Source organism: Glandiceps talaboti, chromosome 3, assembly GCF_964340395.1.
Source record: "Glandiceps talaboti chromosome 3, keGlaTala1.1, whole genome shotgun sequence".
Lineage (NCBI taxonomy): Eukaryota > Metazoa > Hemichordata > Enteropneusta > Spengelidae > Glandiceps > Glandiceps talaboti.
In genome coordinates this window covers 11119679-11146182 of record NC_135551.1, presented here as the reverse complement: position 1 = coordinate 11146182, position 26504 = coordinate 11119679, and the positions used below count along the sequence as shown (strand labels likewise).

Below are 26504 nucleotides of genomic sequence, written 5' to 3'. Positions count from 1 at the left end.
CTAACTATTAGTACTATCGTAACTCACCTTGGTAAACTAACTATTAGTACTATCGTAACTCACCTTGGTAAACTAACTACTAGTACTATTGTAACTCACCTTGGTAAACTAACTACTAGTACTATTGTAACTCACCTTGGTAAACTAACTACTAGTACTATTGTAACTCACCTTGGTAAACTAACTACTAGTACTATTGTAACTCACCTTGGTAAACTAACTACTAGTACTATTGTAACTCACCTTGGTAAACTAACTACTAGTACTATTGTAACTCACCTTGGTAAACTAACTACTAGTACTATTGTAACTCACCTTGGTAAACTAACTACTAGTACTATTGTAACTCACCTTGGTAAACTAACTACTAGTACTATTGTAACTCACCTTGGTAAACTAACTACTAGTACTATTGTAACTCACCTTGGTAAACTAACTACTAGTACTATTGTAACTCACCTTGGTAAACTAACTACTAGTACTATTGTAACTCACCTTGGTAAACTAACTACTAGTACTATTGTAACTCACCTTGGTAAACGAACTACTAGTACTATTGTAACACCTTCATAAACTAACTACTAGTACTACTGTAACTCACCTTGGTAAACTAACTACTAGTACTATTGTAACTCACCTTGGTAAACTAACTACTAGTACTACTGTAACTCACCTTGGTAAACTAACTACTAGTACTACTGTAACTCACCTTGGTAAACTAACTACTAGTACTACTGTAACTCACCTTGGTAAACTAACTACTAGTACTATGGTAACTCACCTTGGTAAACTAACTACTAGTACTATTGTATGTTTCTACATAGCTTCAAATTCATCAATTCTTTGTTTGGTATTGCCCAATCGGATTTGTTTTAGTGTCTTGTATTTGTCACGTCCCGCTTTGACGTTCTCCTGGTGAAGCCTGTCCATGTGAGTTGTCTTTGTGTCTTCCTTGACTTCACTTAATTCACTGCTAAGTTCCTGTATAATCAATCAATCAAACATTATATCAATCAATCAATCAATTAATTAACTATCACTGTTGGTATGGTCATGAGAAGCAGACATTAATGTATCACACACAATATCATTTGATACACCAACAACTGAAGTCCGGTGGTGTTATGATGTAAACAAAATTTGCATTTCAGAAGAGTTTTTTTTAATGAACTTTGCCAATGACAAGTGCCTCTCAATATGTGATGAATTACTACTGATGTTGCAAGATCTTCAAATTCCAATACAACCGATATACTATTATCTTCTAGACTAAACAGATAAGGGATGAGGGTTGATTTTTATACTGCAAACTGTTTCATTGGTAATGATGTTGGAAACTCCTTAAAAAGAGATAATTTTTTGGATCTCTTCAGCCTTGAACACTTCTAAGTTTTCTTTACAATCCACCCCCCTCCACTTCAACTTCCATCTCCATCACAATTACCTTTTCCCATATGTGACCATAAAGTTTAAAGGCAGAGCTGGTCATATGTGTGCTTGTCGTTAGCACCTCAACCTCCAAATCTTGAATAATTAAAAGAGTAATGAATAGGAACAGATTTTCAGTACAAGTTAACGAACAAGTCCCCAGTCCGATCATTTTGTTCAAAAGTGTATATACCATGACTATATAATATATCAACTTTTTGTAACAACAAATGCATTCCTAAGACATTCAAACGTCCACACCAAATACCAAATTTATTACCAAAATCACCAGCTGCTCATAGTTGTCATGGATTGTTATGTACACGTAGCAATTGCTGCATTGTTCACTGTGTGCATTCAAGTTTCACAATAACTCTAATGAAGTTAAGGGGCCTTTGAGACCCCTCGGCCCTGTCTCGCCTTTTAAGTATACCCATCGATTGTAAGTAAACATTACACAAGTACAGACATCTGATGTTTACCTTCAGTTGTAACTTCATACGTTCATCTTTCTCGGCCTGAGTGACACGTTCCTTTTCTGCAGCTAATTCCTGGATATCATTCTCAGTGACCAAATCTTGTCCAGTGTATTCCTCTTTATCTTCTTCCTCTTCTTCATGTTTGTCACTGACATGAAGTATTTGTGGTGTAGCCAGAGCTTCCTGGTATTTGATACGTTGTTGTTCAGCTTCTTCTGCTGCACGGTCCAACTATAAACAAAAACAAACAAAAACACAAAACTCTCTATTCAATATCTTTCTTCACACCTTCACTTTCCTTCCTTTGCATTACTGTTCCAAACTTTTGCCAATCTGATGATGCTTTGCTAACCAGGAAAGTGCTAATTAGAAATTTTGGAAACCATTTGAGTTGAGTTGTTGAGACCATCCAGTTTTTTATTACGTGTTTTTTAATAATAAAATGTATTTATTCTGTTTAACAAATTTTACAGTACTCACTGGCAAACAAACCACACCCTCTGACAAAAAACTGAAATATTGTGATGTATAGAGTGTATCTGAAATAAACATCCTCCCATGTAATCTTTTAATAGATGCCTTCAACTCAAATTTTGCTCTTATTTGCAATACGCATCCCAATGCAGTCTTTTCTGTAGACGTTTTAAAACCATGGTAAAAGTGAGAGCTCTACAACTATAATTTTGGCTAGATTCCCACTAACATGATTGGGGGAAGTTGGCAAGACTTTACTTATACCGTACACTTGATGTCCTTTCTCAGCTTCCTGCTCATCAACATACCAAACTAAAGATGACATATTGTTGCAACATCTTAACTCTAAGGTGAAAATTACGACAACTGCTCTTTTACCTCTCTCTGCAATTCCTCCGCTTCTCTAGCTTTTCTTGCAGCTTCTTCTTCTAGCTGACGCATCTGCTCTTCTCTCTGTTGCCTGTCAGCATCCTGTTTGAAAACAACAAATCAATCAATCAATCAATCAATCAATCAATCAATATGCTCATCAATGGCCGTTGGTGTTAGGATTTAGAAGAAAAGCACATGCATCTCCACAATGTATTGACATTCTTCTATCCATTTCAAGGAATAGATTGATATCAATGCAATATTTGAAAAGTTTTATGCCAAGTATACAAAATGTGTCTCAGGGACAATGTCCCTTCAACTAAATTCTCTACATTACTACATATACTTATATTAGACTATTACTGCATATACTTACAACAGACTATTACTGCGTATACTTACAACAGACTATTACTGTGTATACTTACAATAGACTATTACTGCATATACTTACAATAGACTATTACTGCATATACTTACAACAGACTATTACTGCATATACTTACAATAGACTATTACTGCATATACTTACAATAGACTATTACTGCATATACTTACAATAGACTATTACTGCATATACTTACAATAGACTATTACTGCATATACTTACAATAGACTATTACTGCATATACTTACAATAGACTATTACTGCATATACTTACAATAGACTATTACTGCATATACTTACAATAGACTATTACTGCATATACTTACAATAGACTATTACTGCATTTACTTACAATAGACTATTACTGCATATACTTACAATAGACTATTACTGCATATACTTACAATAGCTTCTTTCTCCATCTTCTCTTGTTCAGCTAGTGCTTCCATACGAGCTCTCTCTTCCTCAGCCTCCTGTCTCCTCCTCTCTAGGTCAGCAGCTTCCTCTTCGGCTTTCTTTCTCTTCTCTTCCAACACCGCCTGGTTCTGCTGAGCCCTGATTAATTCTGTCAAAGTTCAAATAATATGAGAATATGTTTTTAAGGATTACCAATAAACTAAAATGGTAAGACTATATAGAACAGTGGACTAACTGTACTATACATACACATATTAAGTATCCTAACTAGGGAGTTCTGGTTAACCAAGATAGAGCTAGGAAAAGGGTGTCAGACTCCCCAGCATACACATGATTAGTATCATCTGCAATGAGTGGACACTGTTCTACGAGTGTTCCTGTAAAACAGTGGACCAACTCTATAATAGATACACATATATATTCAAGCTAAGCTGGGGAGTGCAGAGTTAGTTTAACCCTTTCACCACCAATGGCCTCATGGGATTGTGTGTTGTCCACCAGCCCCCTCACTAACATAATGTGAGAATGAGTGTGGTGTAATCAAACTGATATAAAAATACTTAGAGTTGCTTATTTTTAAAAAATAAGGTATCATTTGAATGGAAAATAAATTTTCTACATCATAGTAGCAAATACATACATTCAAATATCACAGACATAACCAAAATATGGATTAATGTAATAAAATATTAATAAAACAAACATAGGTTGTTTATTTATTGACATATCACAAATAAACAAAATATTTATATTACAAACAAAATTCAAAATACCAACATTTATGTTCCTACAAAACTTCTGTATACTGGTTAAATGGTCAAAATCGGCGAAAATTTGTCAGAAAATGTTATTTTTAGTCGTAATAAATTTGAACGAAAATAATTAACGGCTTACTAATCCGATTACAACGCAATAGTCAGCCCCGCACCGGCAATCAAAGGGACACAAATATCTGAAGTCGTCGCCCCAATACCTTCTGAAAAATCAGTTTGTGTAATTATATATCATTATTTGACAGAACAACAAAAAATTATCACCAAATTTATCCTCAAAATCAGTAAAAAATGCCCCCAAGTTGGTAGTTTACGAGTCCAAATCGGGACGCCAAAGTGACGCTTTTCGCCGACATGCTTACCCACGAAAGCAAATATGCAGTCGGGACTTTGAAGTTACGTTGCGATAATCTGATCCTTCCATATACTGTATCGAGTTCACTCAGCCATCTCCTTGTACAAAACATCGTATTCATAGTCAAAATTGAGTGGAAATTTCTACGAACAGCACCTTTATTTACATTGCAAACGATGTTAGGGGAGACATATTTTGCTTCGGCGTTGTTGAAATTTGAATTTTACATTGAAAAACTCGCGTAAAAAATCCGATCGGAAAATCGCCCATATCACGAGTAAGTTTCCCTCCACTGACTTCTACACACTGAGCTAATACAAATACAAGTCATTATTGAGCCGAAACAAAAGGAAATAAAACCAAAATAATCCACGATATAGCCCAAAATTACCCCTAGAACGTTAGCATGGGCGACGGCACGGTCACAAGATTGCGTAAATTTGAACGACATTCAAAAATTCAACCGTAAACTGCCGTCGGCAGCTCACACGGCCTTAGCGGGAATTTGATGCTTACATACAAGTACAATGTGTTCCCACAGCTAAATACTTGTATTCAACGATGTATTTCAAGTCAAATTCTGTCGAAATATCCAAAGATAGTGACATAATTTATATCGTAGGCCATGTTATGAGAGCCGTTAATTACTTCCGCCATGTTGAAATTCGATTTCGTGAGCGAAAAACGCACAAAAAATTACGATCGCTCGTCATTTGGATCGTACTCCAGAAACCGTTCACTGTCATGCTTTCAAAATGGCAGTGTAGATAAACAAGGCTAATACGCATGTGTGGAACTAGTTATGGCAGCAAATTTTGCAGCAATAGCTGCCGTTAAACGGCTTAACGGCGAGGTAGGTGAATGAACTTTGGCGTTCCCGCAATAGCGGGAATTGGTGGGCGCCCTAGCGCGTTCCCGCAATAGCGGGAATTGGTGGTGAAAGGGTTAATGATAGGTTATGGTCTTGCATAGCATTAAGACTCCCTAACATTAACCTGATTAGTACTGTCTCAAATAGTGTACACATGCAGAAATAGAGCAGTGGATGAACTATATAAGAGATGAACAATTATACTTAAGCTAGAGAGTTTAGGGTTACGTTACAAATAGGGTTAGGTTCCCTAGAATACACTTGATTTGGTACTGTCTGCAAATGAAAGGATACCGTTCTACATGTGCCTGTGCAGACCAGTACCAAGTGGTTCAAATGTACAGTAGACAAATACAATTTTGAAGAGGTTTATGTTTCTAGACATAAAATCTGATTTGTATCATCAAAAATGAATCATTTGAATTAAAGCAATGAATGAAAAGATTACATACCATAAAATATTTGTATGCAGACTTTACGCTCAAGTCAAAACAAGATTGTGACTTAAGATGTGCAGGCTGCACTTGAAAGATTCTTTAGCAGTGGAAAATCATGGAGTTGCAACTAGTAATACAACACCACAATAACGCCCTGCATTATATATGGAGGTTCATATATTTACAATACAGTCATTTCAATGAGTTCCCAAAGTCATAATTTGATACAACCGCATGTTTTGAAGAATCTCTGCACCATGCTACAGCATATCAACATGGAGAAGCTGGCCACACCAAAGATGATTTTCAAGTGACTCTGACTATAACCATGACAACAGGGCCACACAATGTGGTTTTCAAATAAACAAAATGTCACAACCAGGTTCAAGTTTACACACCTTCCTGGGCTTTTTTGGAATTCTCTTCATAATTTCGAAGCTTTTCTTCTAATTCTTTCTTCTCTCTCTCAGCTTCTTCACGTGCTGCTCTTTCTCTCTGTAGCTGTGCCCTGCAATGTTAAAACACTCCAAATATTAAAGTGGAGTAGCAAACTAACAACAGTTCAATTTACAGAAATTACCACATCTCACTGATACAGGAACACAAACCAAGATACGATACCAGGGATGAAGATAAGGACTGCATGGTAGCAGGCAAACACAACCAGCTACCCTGCAATGTTTGGGTTGCCTACTTTTTTTCATGAATTTGTTTACAATTTTTTGTTCCAACCAGCACTTTTCCGTCATTGGGCAGATTTATGAGTCTCATTCCTAGATATTACCACCTACTTTTAAGATTAACTACACTGACGGATGTGACATACAATTTATCACTGACAAAAACTGGTAGGAATTGGATCTATTATTAAAACTGCTAGTACTAAGTACGTGGCAAGAGGACACAGTCAAAATCAACCCAGTAAAGGTTCTACACTATGTTATTCAAGACTTGCATGTCTGATGCACTTGAGACCAGTACCGCTGATCATGTAACAAGCCATGAATACAGCTAGTGTGGATATCACACACAGAGAGAGAGAGAGAGAGAGAGAGAGAGAGAGAGAGAGAGAGAGAGAGAGAGAGAGAGAGAGAGAGAGAGAGAGAGAGAGAGAGAGAGAGAGAGAGAGAGAGAGAGAGAGAGAGAGAGAGAGAGAGAGAGAGAGAGAGATGAAGGATAGCACTAGAGTAGAAAGTAACAAGCATGGGTTACTGACCTTTCTAATTGTTTAGACAACTTTTCTTCACGTGCCTGTGCTTTCATCTGCTGTACTTCAATAGTGTCTGGTTTTCGTCTTCTCATGTACAGTTCATGGTTACCCATACAGAGGGCCAAGATACGCTTGTTGATCCTTAGTCGGGGTGCATAGAATACAAAATCCTACAAAAGAAAAACAATGTCTCTTGTCAGACAGGAAAGGCGGTATCACCTGTATAACTCTTTAACATTTACCATTCCTACTCTGCAAGGGGTGTGCTACCCTATCTCAGTATCTGAGAGCATTTGCTGATTTGAGAAGCCTGGTGGGGCAGAACAACATAATGTATTTTACAGTCTAGGGCACACCTCCTGTACCTAGCCAAACCAAAATACAGTGTACGGCTACAGCCAGACTATCTAGATTATTCATTCAACTTTCTGTATACAGCTCTGTCTAGCATTGCACGAACGTTTACACATCATTTCATTTACAGGACAACACTTACAATATTGTAAAATTTGGAATTCTTGTACTTATTATATTCTCATGCCTGTTGGCAATATTTGTATGAGTGCTGTATAGCCTGTTTATCATTAGATCTAACAAACAGGAAAGCTGTACCCAATATCACTATACGCAGATTTCAGTTCAGGTCTATAGAATGGGATATTCATAGCCTGTAAAAGCTCTTCTGCGAAACATAACCGTGTCCTTATTTTAAAGACCACATAGTGGATTGTCCTTCACAATCCTAGTGACAACATGTACTTCAAGAAAGATGGCTATATTCATGATGCTAATTTTCATTTCTTTCGTGGAAAACCTTCCATGAAAAATTGAGACCAATCCATACTTTGAGGAACATTTTATATTGCCACATTCATTTTCTTATTTTTCTGATAAACAACAGAAAAATATTTCTATCTAATAATGATTTATAAACAAAATTCCACTCAATTTAGTAGTTGTAGACGCTTACCGGTGCTTTCTTGTCAATTGGTTTGATAACAAACTTCTTGTCATTGAAAGAGATATTTCTGATTTCACTCCATGGGAAGCCAATCTTTGGTGTTAACCTACATTGAGACAACAATAGACATTTGAGTTACACAGCTCCCTCTAGTGGTGGCAATATAGCTAGCCAGCTGGGTTGAGAGTTAATCTACATTGGAATGGACATTTACAATAAACAGCTCCCTCTAGTGGTGGCAATATAGTTAGCTAGCTGGTTGAGAATAAATCAACATTGGAATGTAAGTACAATAACAAACATTTTACACATTTGTCATTTTTTTTCCAAATTCTTGAGTTACAAACAAGGACTTGGCATATGTTATTTTACATTGGTTTTTCAAGTAGAAATCATGCTAACATTGTCTTATAAATTAAAAATCCAACATTAATACCCAATCCTCATCCATACGGCCACTTTAAGGTGTCCATGATATTATGACAAAGTTTTACTCACTTGTCATCGTGTTCATAAATGTTGAGACCAAGTGCATCTACACCCAAGAAAAGATCAGTTCCCTTCTTGTTCTTGATTTCAAAATAGTTGACACCATACATCTCTAAGTCTTGGGCTATCTTCAGGTATTCCAACATTGCATCATCCCTGAAAATAAATACAATTTACATAAATGCATTGAACAATATACCATACTCAAAACCATGTTTATTGTCTTTGAACAAAATATATGGATTATATAGCCTGGTTGTTCTACATCGCAACCCGTGTCTATGTCACTGGTTTTGCGGTGTTCAAAATATAAGTCAAAACATTCCAAATCACCATCATTTCCCCCAATTTTTTGCCACAATTTATGCTTGAGAAGGTATAGTTATATTATTCTCCAATATTTCACGTTCTACTTATGACCTAAGGGTTTTGTCACTACTTGTCTCACAATTCGTAGCAACAAGGGCCCCTTAGGTCACTTGTATTTTCCTTGGCTAAACGAAGAAAAATACTGCATGGGCAATAACATCTTATTATTTCCTGGTATACTGAACTGTTCATAATGGTTACACAGAGAGTTTCATGACAAAGTCAAATTTTCATAAACTTGACTTCTAACAGTTTAAAAAGCCCAACTCTAGTGAGGATCAAAATTTGGCTAAGAAAAACAAAACTTGGGTAATAAAATATAGTTACTTTGGGAAATTAGAAATGAATGAACGACATTTGGATTCACTCACTACGGACCTAAATCACTGCTTGATCAAGGTCAACAGCTAGATCAAAATGCCACATTCAGTTTTAATTTACCCTTCCAAGGTAACTGCATTTCTCAGACACACTATCAGATATCTAACTTTCCAATAAACTGCTCCGTAATATCAACAGCTATGGACTAAATTAACAAACACACTTAAAGTCAATGATGGCAGCTAATGTCCTATAGACCTGTTACCGGTTCTCCAAGATGCATTGTGCATTTCTCTATACAAGGCTGTGTGTATTGTGAATGCCCAAAGGAGTTTACACACAATGCTCTGGGGGATAGTTATCACCTGAGGGTACTTTGTGTTCACCTGTAAAATTCTTCTCAGTCACTTATGGTGTTCAGTCTTTGTTCTATAAAATCACTCAAATTAAAGAGGTCAGCATGTCTTTTCATCATTTCAAAATGAAAATTATGTCAACCGTAATAAAAAAACAAAACTAAATATAACAACATAAGTGACATCCTCTTGAGCAATGCATCTTGGAACCGGAAAATCAACTACTGATTCTTGGAAGCATGAACAATATATTTTACAAAATGTATACTTGTTATAACTGTTGACTTACCTAGCCATTCCCTTGTGTTCAGCGTACCAGTTTGTCACCCTCTCTTCCCATTGTTCCTTGCTTAGTTTGTGTTGTTCTATAACTCTGTAACATACAAATATGAATGGCAAAACAGTTACAACACCAGAATATACTATTTCTCTACACGATGTGTACATTTTACATTGTCTTCGATGTCACTGTCAGAATCACAGTATGTAATACTGCAGTTTGCCTGTTGGCAATATTTGTATGAGTGCTGTATAGCCTGTTTATCATTAGATCTAACAAACAGGAAAGCTGTACCCAATATCACTATACGCAGATTTCAGTTCAGGTCTATAGAATGGGATACTCATAGCCTGTAAAAGCTCTTCTGCAAAACACAAACCTTGAGGTCCTCACATGCACACCAGAGGGCGCTGTCTAAAATTGGAGTCTAAAACTTTTCTTTTCAAATAATACTTTATCAATTAGAAACTGCTGCCATGAATATGAAAAGCCACAGTGCATAATATGTTTTACACATTAAACAGAACCTATTGATGTCATTATTCTATTTTAACATTTATGATCCCTCCTAACAACATATATCTCATTATCAAATGGAGTGGTATGGCATATTTTGGTTAACAAACAAACACTTAACATATAATCCAATCACAAAGACTGAGGACTGTGACCAGTTCAGGTAACTATTTGTCAAGATATATATATATATATATATATATATATATATATAGTGTCTAAATATCAGTGTTTGTGCCTTCAAATAAGGACATTGTCAACTCTCCTCACATCAAACAGATACTCATCCTACCATTATCCACACACATCCATCACTCTCGGTACCTGAAAAATAGCACCACTACACTGCCTCGGAGCATTGTATAATGAACATTCTATTTCTTGGATGTCACCATAACTTCTGCTCCATGCGCTTCACATGCATTACTATAGAGGCACGCATGATTATAATAATGCACATGAAGTGCACGGAGCAGAAGTTACCATTCTTGTTCTATTTTGACCCTCTAGCATGAAGTCAAATGCTATTGCAGGTATTGAGAATTGCGCAGTAATACATGCTATCACAAGAACTTCCATAATGTATGCATAGACAGGAGCACTGCAGAGTGTCATCCAATACCACACAAAATATGTTGCCATCGGCCAAAATGATGAAAAATGCATTTTCTTATGAGTTACCACTATAGCAATGGATAGGGGAATACCAAATTTTGGTCAAAAGTAATTGCTGTGTGTCAGCGGCACATCAAATTGGTTTACAAGGCACACTGGAGCATTTATTAAATATCATTTATCATGTATTTATTGCCATGACAATACACACCTTTGGGGTAGGACTCTATCATTGGAGAGGAAACCAGTTTTTTGTGTGTCTGCATTGTAATCTCCATACTTGGCTTGTACAGCATAAGATGCAAGCAATACTGAAGTCTCTGGAGGGCAGTAGACGTCATCTGTGAGAATAGCTTCTTTGATTTGTAGGAAGAATAGACGCTGCAAAGAGAGACCATATCATCACATTTTCAGAACTTCTTATTAGTCCAGTCATTCATTTGTGTCACATATATTCTATGGTTTAATTCATACTGTAATGTAGACTGATTATATTCTATTTATTCACATACAGGATGTAGCTATATCTGGTTTTTATATCTACTCATATTAATTCATCCTTCAATACATTGAACTTCAATGTCAGAATCACTATGTGATACTGCAGTTTGCCTGTTGGCAACATTTGTATGAGCGCTGTATAGCCTGTTTATCATTAGATCTAACAAACAGGAAAGCTGTACCCAATATCACTATACGCAGATTTCAGTTCAGGTCTATAGAGTGGGATACTCATAGCCTGTAAAAGCTCTTCTGCGAAACACAAACCTTGAGGTCCTCACATGCACACCAGAGGGCGCTGTCTAAAACTTTTCTTTTCACATAATACTTTATCAATTAGAAACTTCATCAATCCTGGTCCCTCTGACCCTCCCTCCCTCCCTCTATCCATCCGACCCTTTCTCCCACAATCCAACCGACCCTATCTCCCTTCATCCACTCATCCCTACCACTGACCATCAATCACTTCACCTACTTGTGCATTCATCTATCTCACCATACCTGTTCCATCTCATCATACCTGTTCCATCTCATCATACCTGTACATGCATCCATCCATACAGCCTGATCCCATTACATTCAATTCCACAAATCTATCAACTCATCCCTTCAAACACTTGCTATATTCTATATATAAGTATCGACTTCAAATCGCATAGCAATCCATCCACTCCTACCCCCTTCATCAACTCATCCCCACCACCCACCATCAATCTCTTCACCTACAAGTCCGTCCCATCCGTCAGTCCCTCCACCCTCCCTCCATCCATCCACTTCTTCATCACCCATATCTCCATCAAATCTATCAATTCCCAAACCATAGATATATATTCTGAATGTAGTTATAGATCCTTAAAAGTTCACTTTCTTCCTCTAACAATTATTCCTTGCCATGAACCAAAACCTCACCTTTGTGACCTCTTGGATAAGTTCTTCAGCCACATCTTCTGGATAAAACTTGGCCCTAAATCTGAACTGCAGGGGTGACTCTTTACGTACATCTTGACTGAGTACCTGCAACATATAAATGAGAATGCAGTAGGTTACAACTTAGCCCTAAATCTGAACTGCAGGGGTGACTAGTACGTGCAACATACATGTATAAATTAGAATACGTTACAAGTTACTGAGTAAGATAAAGAATTTATACTACGACTTGGAACAAATGAGTTGACTGAATTGTTTGACATTACACCTTCTAAAGTCAAGTACAAAATGTTCCATATTTGGGTATTTTATGGACTGGTACTGCTAGAGAGTGATTTTACACGTACAGTCAAGTATTACGTAGTAGTGTCTTTGAAATGGGTGCTATGTGCATGGATGTTTTTGGTAAAAAATTTCCCAAACATGTCCAGGTTTTGACCTAGTTTTTTCACCAAATTGATTGTACATGTACTAGATACAGAAATCTATACAGGTTTTTGCAAAATATGCTTCCTCTGTTACAAGGTTCCTCATAAGAGGTACTGTACAGGGTATATAGAAAAATATACAACTTTTACGAGATTTCCCCAATTACCAGGGTTGTCTTATCCAAATTACAAGACATAGAATCTATAGCAACATTTGCCAGATTTCATCCTTTGTCCCTCCCAACATTACAGTACAAGATATAGAAACATATGCAACTTTTACAAGATTTCCTTCCTATATTATGGAATTTCCAACCCCAAGCAAAAACACTTACTACATACAGAGGAGTGAATAAAAGGGGAAGGTTACAGTACCTGTACTAAATCACTATATCTAATACGGTACAAGTATCATAAACTATGCAATAGTTTGATTACAGTCAGTAGTATTTGATTACTATTCCTATATTATTAAGTAGCCTGGCACCAACGTCATGAGTATTGTATGTATGCCTTCCTTCTTACGTGAAAAGACATCAAGTATCTCAAAATGGAAATGGTTCCAGAGTATAAAATGTACATGTAGAGAAGGTTACAGACATTTTTATTAAGAGGCTGCAAGTACATGTGTAAATGTAGATCGTCTACTCAAGTACCCCTATATTATACTGGAGTTCTCTAAATTCTATCCTGTTGTTCCCAACTTGTAGTTTTTCGTGTACACCCCCCTCACCCCCCACACACACACGATAGCAAAGAACACTTAAGGTGTATAGGAAGGGGAAGTATGTAATTCTAATTTTAGCCCTCTGTGTTTAAACCAATGCAGAAATATTTACAAGGATACGTACATACAGCGTGCCTGCAATCACAACACATACACCAAGCCAGGTCAACTTTAACAAGCCTTAAAGTTAATGGCCCATTATTCAATCCCAGATTCTTGCATTTTTATCATCTCATCAGTGGCACCATAAAGATTACATAGAAGTATCAATCTTTCATTAGGGACTAACTTTTTTCTACAGCCCTCTTAGATAAAGGTTTTTAACACTTTCATCTAAATCCTTACATAAACTGTGCCTTTGAGGAATGTTTGCCATCAACATTTCTACAATTGAATATAGTTATAATTGAAGGGATTTAATAATTGACAAATCGAATCCAATCTGTTTACAATGTAATGATTTTAATGGTTTAATTGGCAAATCTTAGCCACACTGGGCTTAGAAGTTAGGACTGGAAAAATAAATTGTACACAAAAAGCAAAGTGAAAACACTGACATAGCCAACCATAGCACACACATCAGTCTTATCACGGTATGTGAACATGTACTGGCTGGTCTACTAAAATTCTATGTGTACTTTGTATCTCTACTGACCTCATTTGGAAATTTAGATTCTGAAAGTCAAACTTTATTCAATCCAGCCCTTTCACACTTTCCACCTTCAAAATAACATCATTTAATTTCTTCAGCATTTTGTACAAATCATGGACATTACAAGAAATATCAAACTGATCCCAAAGCGTTTTTTTTTTTTCTTTTTGAAAGCTCAACCCTTGTTTAAGTGTGACCCCAAGTCAAGGACAGTGTAGGCAGGTAGTACAGGTATGTATGAACTGACCTCTAGTGAGTCGACATGACCATATATGGTTATGTTGCCAAGGTTTATTATCAACTGGCTATTGTTACCAGCTCTGCTAGTAGCTATCACCTTTGCTGCTTGACTAACAAACTATAAAGTGTCACAGTCTATTACAAACTAACTTGTGTGTAATATTCTGCACAGTTGTCAGTTCAACATGACCTATCACCAACACACATCACCAAGGCAAATTACAGCCAACTAGGGTTTCAATTTACTCTAGATTGCAACATAGGATAGACCTTTAGAAATCTTACACTTTAGTATTTATTTTGGTCAAGTAAAATCCCAACCCAATCTTGGTTTACATTAGAGGGGCACAAGCTGAGTTCATACGTATTAAGGCGTACGTTTTGCTGCATATTTAACAGGTACTCTCACAGTATTGTACTGTCCTAACAATGCCAGAAAACAAGCGTGATGTTATAGAAGACATGTATTGACATTAACATTATATTGGAATGTGGTTTTATTTATTAATAAGTATTTTCACTCAAGCTTGTGTCACTTTAAGAGAAAAATAGGATGACAATGAAATCGTAAAAATGCTCTAAAAATTCATATCCTACATGAATATCCTAATTCTAACTTCATATCCTACACATCCTAATTCTAAGTGGCCATTCAGTGGCCACTCACTGACCACTGTTATTGTCACAGGGGAAAATTATATTCTTGAATACATGTCCACGATGTAAGCAACCAATTTTATTTTTGTCAATTTTCAATACTACCATGAACACACTTTCATTTTCAGGTTCTGAGGAACTGCAGCTACCTTGATTTTTTTTAAAGAAGTTAGTTGTTCGGACCTGCCTAGTCTTTCATAACAAGGAAAGCACAACTTGTATGTAGTAGAAAAGTAGGTTACATGGTTATTTGATAAAACCAGTGTGCCGAGGTAGTCAACTCATTATCCCCTCCCATCACATGCTAGAACAGAATAGATGATGTATTCACAGGACTATAATACAATTTACCATTCATATCTGACAGTGGTTGTGGACCTTGTTCCATGCGAGGTTCAAAATTAATGTATACTCCCAGCTGGGTCCACAGACTACTTGTCATGTGTCTACCATAGTTTGCAGCTAGCAATCGCCTCAGACTACCAACAATTGGGCAACAATTTAAGAAGACAGAAGATTGAAGGACATTTATAAATGACATATATTTCTAATGGGAGTCCTATAGTTTCAGTTCAGGAATATGTAATCCGGAGTACTGGACACCATCCTCTGGCTAAAAAGCAGTAGCCCACTGGAACTACCACGGAAAAATTTATTTGAGTCCTGTGTAAGTACATACATTTCCAACCAGTTCCACTGGCCACAAATAACACTTGACAATCAAGCAAGAATGAAAGCTAACGAAGGGAAACAAATACATGTACCAAGGAAAAGTGACACCATATTGCTTCTATAAGTAAGCTACATAGAAAAGAAACTTGGATGTAACCCTGCTCAAATTGTTAAGAGTAGTACTGTATGTATAACACTACAATTTTTCTGTCAGATATCACTCCAAATCAAACATTTCTATACAATATTTCAAGAGGACTGACCCCTCTTCAATTTGTCACTCTATTTTATATGTATGAAACTTCAACAACAACACAAGACAACACTGATGTTAAAGTAGCTGTATTACTTTGACAGTTCCCATAACTTCTGAGACATTTCTTCTCAGACAGGTCTAACAATAAAATATGCCAACTCTAAAAGTTCTCAGGACTCTACGATAATTTCCATCCTCATGCACAAAGCTTGACCTAGGACCCCTCTTGCCTTCCAACATTTTATGGTTTAGTAGACGCTATTGTTATGTAGCATACCAGGTAAGAGGTTATAGTTCCATTCACATGCTGCAGTGTGTGACCACTGTAAATGAACAAAAAATCCTTCACGAAATTCTTGACAGCCACGGTACATGTACGTGATCTATGGGCCATTTTGTCATGTGTTTACTATTATCAGTACATAGGACATATTATGGTCAACATTCTGATCATAGATACATGTACCCATCCAGGTACATATCCAACATACATGAACAAATTCTACAGCCACCAAGTCTTTTATATATTTAGTCCATTCTCTTCTGTGTTAGTTATTGTTTTGTACACTGTGCTGAGAAATAATGGTCAATTGTCAATGCACATTGTAGTATGTGTGTACATGTATCTTCTACATAAATATAAATAAATAATTATATGTTGTCGACACCATTGCCATGCATGTGTTAACAGCTGGAAAGCTTACATGTCTGTACCAGCTTATGTTAAACACTAAGCAAATCTCGTCTTAACTACGTAATAATTCTCCCTTCATACACATCACATTCTGATTCCTTCTGTACAGACACCAGACTATGAAATTGGACAGGGGATTCTTACAAACTGTACTGTCATGAATAGTAGAATTTAGCCTGAAGTCCCTATTGTTCTTTGTATACCATTGTTATAAGCACACTGCTGAGAAATTACATACAGCTCTCACTCAAACTACCAATATATGATTCCTGCAGTTACCCACAAGGTTATCATTTGAAGTGTTTCAGAAGAGTTATCTGTAGTCAATGTCAAACTGTCTAATAACCTGTAACTAAGGGTGCATACACAATGAAGAATCTCGGGGTGGGTGGGTGGGGGGGGGGGGGGGCTACATTGTCATTGTACAAACATGTTTTGTTTCACCAGTAACAATTCCACATGTAATTCACCTTTGACCTTCCAATGCCCACTGCTCTAGGGGGTCCCTGTTACAAGTTGTTTTTGGAACTTATTTATTATATAAAGGGGTGGTCCTTGTTACATTATGTGATTTGGGCTGACCCATTGTACCATAGGAGGGGTAGACATTGATAGCACTTCACAATCAGGATTGACCCTAACCACAGGGACTGAATCATTTGGACAAACCTAATGGGGACTATGGTAGACTGTAAACTAGGACCCAACCATTTTATTGAAGGGCAACTGAAGGATTTATCTGTTATGTGCATGTCTTTATGTATGATGCACACTGAATTGTTGGCTGGCATAGCCTGGGACATTATCTATTCCTAGACATTTTAACCTAACCATGGTTTTACGGCTTATATGGCAACCAAGCAAAAGCTGGTATAAAATACACCAACTAAGAATCAGAATGCATGCATATGAAGACCAAACAATATTTAACCAAAAGTTCAATAGGGCACTTTCACCACTATGGGTAGTCTATCGATGCTACCCGTGGCATCCAATCATCTCTTCACCCCTACACTACAGTGTGATCTTGAGGACAATGCACAGATAACACCAGACTATGGGTGTCATGAATGTACAGTGTGATTCACAATAGGTACAAAGGAACACAGCATTGCTGTAGTAGATGCCATGTGTTTTGTAAATCCTGGTATTGTACAACTCACCTTTTTATTTAGCTTTAGCCATGTGGAATACCCTTTGCTATCAACATATGACAAACCAAAGTACCAGATTTCACGTACACCTATAGTTTTAACCACCTAATAGATAAAACAGAGACAAAGAAAAAGACAAATAAATGATGAGGATCAAACAATTAACATTATCTTAAGAAATGAAGTATTATAATTCTTAAAAAATAGAATAAACAAAGTCTCTTTCAAAGAAGATGTCAATACAATGCAGTATCCTTCATATATGGTGGACTTGATAACTTTAAGTATCAGAGACCCATGACACTAAATACCAATATAAAATACCTGTAAACTGGTTACAGGAGTACTAGTGGACTCAGTGTGCCCTCTAACGATAGCCAAATTTTGTTGTTGTGAGTCAAAATGATAAAAACTGGCATTTCTTGTGAGTCACCACATAGTAAGAGATGGGGGAACATCAAATTTTGGTGCGTCACTAGAAATTGTGTGTGTCAGTGGCGCATCAAATTGGCTTCAAGGGCACACACTGCTTGTGGTGTTCTCTGTGGCTGCATTTTCACAAGTATTAAAGAGTGAAAATGCAGCAGAAAATCACAACGCAATCAAATACAAACACTAGTGCAAGTATTCATCTATTTATCTAACAAGTATCATTCTTACAATTTGAAACAAGGAATTGATTCAACATTTTATCTTGGGGTGATCTATTTATTCATTCACAAAACAAATTGTACAACTACATGTATGTAATTTTAAACTGAATGATAAAAAGCCACCATCTCAATTCATAACTATGAAATCCCATATACAAATGAAACTTGTTTGTTACCAAGGCTACATACATAGCTGCATAAGCCATGTCCTGTTTTGTACATCATTAAACCAGCACTGAATCATTGGGTCTAATTACATGTACCATACACCAGACAGTGTCATTTACAGTACTTATATAAATAACATTTCACTAAAACACAGACAGGTCACTTTAAGAGTTATAATCTATATTTACAATTTTTACAGATTACTATATGATTTATACATAGACAATCCTTAAAGATAATAGCGCACCAGTGTGATGCTCACCTCATAAAAAGTAAAAGAAAACGTTGTTACAGGTCAAAATGACAAATGTAATAATATCTTACTAAGTGCCCACATACATGTAGTAAGGGATAGGGGGGACACACAATTTTGGTAGGTCACAAGAGATTACCATATGTCCGACAGTGGGTCATCAAAATGCCACACTACACTACACTTCACATACACATAAACTGTTCTTAATACTCTAATAATACTGCACAAGTTACAGCTGCCAAGTGTGTGTGTCTAACCTCTCCTTGATATTGTATTACACCCTAAAATGACAACATAGTTTGTATTCAAGGAGAAGTCTACCATATTATATTTACATGTCTGTACTTGACACTACACAAGTGTTATTTATCACATACCAGTTGAAAGGCCAACCCCTTGTCAAGTAGTATTACTGCATGACACTGGTATTCCTCAAAGTCTGTAACAATGTGATTATGCTGAACACAACAGTTTATTAGTCATATCTATAAATTACAGTATTCAAAATGCACACACGTATTTACATTTACATTATACAAATGTATTTATCATGTTATACTAAGATCCTGTCAATAAACACAAAACGTAATACCATCATGAACTACATGTATATGTATATCTACCCTATGCAAATACATATTACAAGATCAGCTTCGTCATACTAATTTTCACTATTTTTATTGATACATTTCTAACCTGCATACTTCAAGGAGACTGGGCTCCTCTTCATTGGTGGCTAAACAAAACAGAAATGGAGACTCATCGATGAAAAGCTAAGCTTCCTCTAAATATTCTGGCTAGAAATGAATGGTTCGCGATATTGCATGTGTGTGTGTGTGTGTGTGTGTGTGTGTGTGTGTGTGTGTGTGTGTGTGTGTGTGTGTGTGTGTGTGTGTGTGTGTGTGTGTGTATATATATATATATATATATATATATATACACACACATATATATAGTACACTATATAACTTGCAAATTCATTACATTGCAATAACTTCCAAGTTTTCCATCAAATCAATATTCATACCACATTCATATAACAATTCATAATACTTATCAACTGTCCATATAAACTAGTTTTTGATTGATATCTATTGGTGACAAACAATCATCTCAATACCTGCAATTTGAATTATTTTCTACAGTACCCATGTGTTCATCATACTGACCACCTAGTTCAGCCTTGAATGATGTAAATTTGAAATTGTAATTCACACCTCGTATATACTGTTCTAATCTTTAAATAATGTACATTTTAATTGACTACAAAGCCTACTTACTGAAAATGGTCATTTCAAATTAACTGTAATCCATCATTCATACATTTATATTTTTTTGTTCCACTCCTACCCATCTCTTAGTCAGTCCTTCACAACATTTCATGAACCACTCCTACCCTTCTCCTTCACATCATTTCATGAACCCTTTTTCGAGATTGTAATTTTAGGTTTCATTGTGAGTTTGATTTGAGTCTTTAAATGTGAACATTGTGAATTAATGAACCACATACTATTACTACTATTAATATTACTGGCTATGCTTTAACATAAGTTCAAGTCTACATTCTTGCAAACCAGAGCTGCTATTTCTTCTACAACACGTACACGCTGATGGTGCGTCTTAGATGGTACCGTAAAAGCAGCTGTGGTTTACGACAATGTCAAGTCTACAACATACACTTTCTACTATGATGTAGTTTATTATAAACCTAGTAGTAGTAACTAATCTATATCTACAAGAGCTCTCACACATTCAACAAGAGCCAATGACACAGATCCAAATCATTTATCTATACACTAGTTTCATTCATCTTAAAGCTAAATTTAACAAACTGATAGCTATAACCACTGAGCTCATTACAATTACTGTCCAGGGGTCACTGAACCACAAGTAAAGCACCAGGAATAAAAATCAATACAGTTTTTTATTACCTAGTTGATGGCACACACAAACACACAAAAATAAATGACATTTGCATTTGTAATGAGTACATGTCTGGCCAAGGGTAAGAACAGTGTACTTAATCCGATCTCTACATTGTCAAATATAAGTAATATCACGTCAGATTTCCCCTTCACATTAATATTTCATAAACTGAATAAAGTACGTATAATAACTTGAGTATTTACACCAAACAAAAAATAATTTCGTTACAAATGTAATAAAGAACATATATCAGTTCCTTTGTCCAGAAATCTGAGCCATTGTACAATGTAGGCATGTTAGTAACTCTTGTGCTATAGTTGCATGGTATAGCCGTGGTACATGGTGCAGACAGTTTCATAACCCATTCTCTGAACACCACTTGTCATATACATCTGCTTTTTATTCTCCTCCTTTGACTCAAGCTTTCTACTTGATATTTCTAAACTCAATTCTTCTCATTTTCATTTTACATTTTGAGAGAGGATAATGCTTGATGAAGAAAGGAATGGTTGCAAGTGATGACAAATCTCCATGACTACACTCTACAAATTAATGATGATGACTTTATTTCCATTCACCAGCTGGTCAAGAGTTAAAGTTCATTATAATATGCTCCCCATTCTCAAACGTATTTGCATATTTAATTGAATTCCCCAATACATTTGCATAATTAATTGAACACAAAGTATATCTAACAGAGATTGAATTACTGAATAACAAATTATAAATATGTTACAAACATATGTGTATGTAGTGCTAGTTACAACATCATTTGATGGACAACTGCCACAAATAAAAGGAGTTTCTTGTGACATACAAAAAGTGTGTTTTTTGTTATCCCTGTACCTTGGCATAGAATCATCTCTGACCCCTGAGACATATTGAGATTTGATGAAAGACAGTACTAGACTACTAATGTGGTGACTCACCAAAAACCTAGTTTTCACAATTTTGACATCAAAATTGTTTTCTACTAAAGAAAATCATTTTGCTCCAACCAATCCTGTCACAAAACAATATAGGTTTGTGAGCAATTAATATATATTCATCTATGAATATATTGCTGCCATATTGCCTGTGGGTCAAAAATGTTCAGTTATTATATACATATGTACAGTGTAGTCAAACAAAATAAATTAATTTTTGAAGTCATTCTTTACTAGAACAACACAGCACAGTATGGAGTCCAGACTGGACTAGACCAGATATGTTGCAATTTACGTGTAATATGGATTTCATACACCAATACACAGAGTGGTCTCAGTCAGTAACAGACAGACTAGAATCCATTATGCATCCACATAACAAAAGAGTTCATTACTAGGTGAAGTAACACATGACAGTATCATGTACTCCAGTCCTAAGGTTACAACAATAGCCTAGATGATTTACTACTGACACTTGCAAATTTTTGACAAAAGAATTTCGAGTTCTCCTAACTCTTACATGGTAATGCAAGAGAAAACACCTCAACATATATGAATGCAATGGAATTTAGTTTATCTCACACCCAGTATGTAAGGTGGGACTATAATGACAAACTGACAAGTGTATCTTGACTGTAATTTATTGTGTTTTATTGTATCACTTGTGTCACTCTCACTTTAGTTTGTTTTCATATGATTTACAACAAGTTTAAATTTCACAGCTGGTTTATTTATCTGACTTCACACCAGCCTTACTGTCAGGGTGTACGTTTATCTAACTGACTTCACACCAGCCTTGCTGTCAGGGTGTACATTTATTTATCTGACTTCAGACCAGCCTTGCTGTCATGGTGTACGTTTATTTATCTGACTTCACCAGCCTCACTGTCAGGCTGTACATGTAGATCTATCTGACTTTAGAGACTGCCAGGGTATATTTTTGTATCTAACTGAGTTCACACCAGCCTTACTGTCAGGTGTACACACACGTGTATATCTATCTGACTTTGGACCAGCCTTACTGTCAGGGTGTACGTGTACATGTTTGTAGTACAGTCCAAAGTTTAGTCTGGTACCACCTATAAGATATACATACAGTAATCACAAAATAATGAATTCAAGTGCTGGTGGGTGTATAGAATTTTGCAGATTCCACACATTATCAGATGTGCTATTATTAGATTATGTAATCATTCCCAAAAAAAAGAACACATTAGTTCTGTTTTGGTTTTGTTAAGCATACTAAAAATGAACAGAAATACATTTAAATTTTTTAAATTTCCTACATTCTAATTAATCATAAATTTTGTTGAACACAAAAGAGGAACAATGTACATTCATTTTTTCCAAGTTTCCCATAAAAGAGTACTTCTGAAGGGGTACAGTTTACACATACAATGTAATTTATTAGGTTTTTATATTGTGATTAAAATGTTGAATGGGAGGGGACATCAATAAACTGACTGATTACTCTACCATACATGTGTACAACTAACACAATAAAGCAGGCAGTCCTTGGGAGGCAGTCTCACTTGATTTTACAGTTCTTTTGTCTTTACATTTTCCCACTCCAAATCAATAAAGATACCTTCCCCTTTGAGTATACCTTCCTACAACCTTGTACTGTAATGGGGCAATATATAGTTCCACATGGCCGTACCATAGTCTATAAATATAGTGCTATCCTTCATTGATTCGAAATCTGAAGATGCCGAGATACATGTACCATGTTGTCATCCAGACGAGCTGCAACCACACCCACTTCAAGTTACTTCAATGTCTTCATATGTTTTATACACTCCTTATTGAGCCTAAAAAAATAATTGTTTGGTTCCAGTTACCTGACCCCCACCAAGCTTTTTACTGTCGACCCTAAACTTTTGTAAGTATTGAAGAAAAAAATACTAAAATTGCAAAAAATTGCGAAGTCTCTCGAGAAATAGTGGATGCGGAAACTGACATCAACTTTAAAAAGACCCTCTAAAACTGTTCTTCTGATCTGTAATGGCTTTACATCTGATAGGAAGAAATAAACAACACGGAGACCATTTTGAAAACAATGGAAAACCTGCACTAGACATTCGCACAGAAAAAAAATAAATAAATAAAATAAAAAACATATCTATCCCACCTATTCTAAAATTGAGCATAACCGGAACCACACATTTTTTTTTTATTAGGCCTTAAGTTATAGGACTAGAGTATGAAAATTTGGAATACTCAAAATCTCCCATTATACTAGTCAATTTCCTATACAGTATCGTTACCATTTACACCTCCACACGTGGTTTTAGTTAGAAACCAGGTTGTCATCCAGACTACCACGATATATGAAATGAGAGACAAAATGGTGAGCTTCTTGTATTTCTTAGTGCAAAATAAAGTTAAATTTATGAACATAGAGAGACAAACAATTCAACATTACGCTTCATTCTAAGCCCCTCCTTCACATAGCTTACAAGAAGTGGTGATGGTAAATACAGCACATTTTATGATAGCATAGCTGGAAAGTATTTCATAGCTACTAGCTGGAAAGTGTACCCTTCATGAACAGGAACACTTATAATACACACCTAGCTCAAGTAGCCACGCTATACTACACAGTCCGGATTCAAGACTACATAGGAATGCAAAGCACTGGGTGACCTGTACAGTAGGGCAAACTGTACTACATCCTGGAAGCATGTTAATTTTAAGCCACTTCAGCATTTACTATACAGACCCCGAACAGCATAGATACAAAACTGTTTCAATATATTCACGCATTTCTTTCTGCCAGCGTACATTGTATAAATATAGGTCAGGGATAACATACTTTCTTTACATTTGACTGACCAAGAAACAATCTTAAATTCACAAGACAGTAGGTATGTTCATAAAGAATAAAGTAATCTATATACACACAGAAATCGAACAGTATTCACACAGTCTCTGGTTGACCAGGTCCAAATGCCAACGTGGTCCCTAACTATTAAAATAGAGGTGTAAATCACAATGATACCGTATCGGAACTAGACTATGGTTGACAAAGCAGGCAACTGAAGGAATGTAGAGCTAAGGGTGAGGTTTTTTTTTTTTTTGTTTCTCATCTCCAATGGAATAGTCAGGCGGGTCGGGCGGGCGAAATAAAAAAAAAGGGGGGGCAAGAAAAAAAAATGTATTTTTTCAGTTCTATTCTCTGTCCTTTCTGTCCTGTTAGTCTCTATACAACTTCATTTCTCTTCTCTTTATTGAATTCCTTGTTACAAGTCTCTTTCCTTCATTTTAGCAAGGTTCACAAGTCTGTAGAACAACTTTGTAAGAAGATGATTAAATACTTATCATCCTGATGGGTGTATATCTGTAGCCATGAACTAGTGTGTGATTTTATCAGGAGTACTAATACATTCGTCCTATTAATCAAAGTGGCATTGCCATCGCTAACAATGTTTTCAAGTTATCCAATTTGAACTTTAGTATGTAACTTTTTGAAACACTTATGTGATTGTCATCAGTGTGCTAGATGAATTTTCATTTATATAAGCCATTACTTCTATGAAACATTTTTCTTCAGTGTGAACTTGTCAAAATAATCCACCAGATAACATGTAAACATTTCTAGAACTCAGAACCCCTTTGGGATTTACTGTTTAAAAGTAATTAAAAGTAATAATGTAAACATCGGAATGTCTTCAAAGGTCATGCATGTCATGGGTCACGAAACGCTATGGAGTCGGTCATTTCCCTGATAATACAACTGATTTAAAGCTAAAAACTGGTCAAGAAATTAGAAATGCAGTATGACTTTTACCAATTTTAAGCATAATTTTGAAAATGATGGAAATATTCTGAGCTATTATTACATTGCAGCAAAATGTACCGCGTGACAGTATTAATTTTGAGCCCTGTCCCTCATCAAACCTCAACGGCTTCAGCCATGATGAAAGACACATGCTGCTCTGACGTAACAAAGGGGTTGGGTGGGTGGGTGGGTGGGTGAGAGGGGGGGGGGGTTAGACGGCGGTGTTCTGCCAAAGTTTCCAACAAGTGGGGACACAGGCCCCTTGGTTCCAAAAAGTGGTGTCATTTGACAGGGAGTAGGGTCATTATTGTCTATGAAATATTCATATAAATTAATCTCAGACCACTATAGAGATACTGTGGTCTGAGATATTCCATTACGTATAGACTATTACCTAACTACATAAAAAAATTCCATTCATAATAACAGTTCCAGTAAGCTATTTTTTGAAAATTGTGTACTACACATTACACCTTAGAAAAAGAAGGCAATTAAGATTATGTAATTTTAAGTTATATATATATATATATATATATATATATATATATATATATATATATATATATATATATATATATATATATATATATATATATATATATATATATATATATATATATATATATATATATATATATATATGATATATTGTTTAGAAAGATTGGACAGCCAGGTAGTCACAATTTTTAATCTGAATATCAATGAATAGCAGTGCTAAAATTTATAATTCCCTTTTTTCAGACAAGGACAATGAACAACTTCAAAATAAGTCACA

The 26504-nt window shown here is 35.9% G+C and overlaps 1 protein-coding gene across 1 annotated transcript in view; it reads right to left on the bottom strand.

The window, feature by feature from the left end:
- LOC144432813 (radixin-like) overlaps nt 1-26504 on the bottom strand; it is a 50277-nt gene that overhangs the window by 5599 nt on the left and 18174 nt on the right. Inside the window, exons 4-15 of the mRNA XM_078121094.1 lie at nt 18029-18124; nt 12522-12626; nt 11323-11492; nt 9990-10073; nt 8664-8810; nt 8175-8271; nt 7211-7374; nt 6393-6502; nt 3546-3706; nt 2760-2852; nt 1911-2138; nt 782-981 (exon numbers count right to left, since the gene is read on the bottom strand). Coding sequence (XP_077977220.1) covers nt 817-981; nt 1911-2138; nt 2760-2852; nt 3546-3706; nt 6393-6502; nt 7211-7374; nt 8175-8271; nt 8664-8810; nt 9990-10073; nt 11323-11492; nt 12522-12626; nt 18029-18124 — 1620 coding nt within the window. The 3' untranslated portion in view covers nt 782-816. The remainder of the gene's footprint in view (nt 1-781; nt 982-1910; nt 2139-2759; nt 2853-3545; nt 3707-6392; nt 6503-7210; nt 7375-8174; nt 8272-8663; nt 8811-9989; nt 10074-11322; nt 11493-12521; nt 12627-18028; nt 18125-26504) is intronic.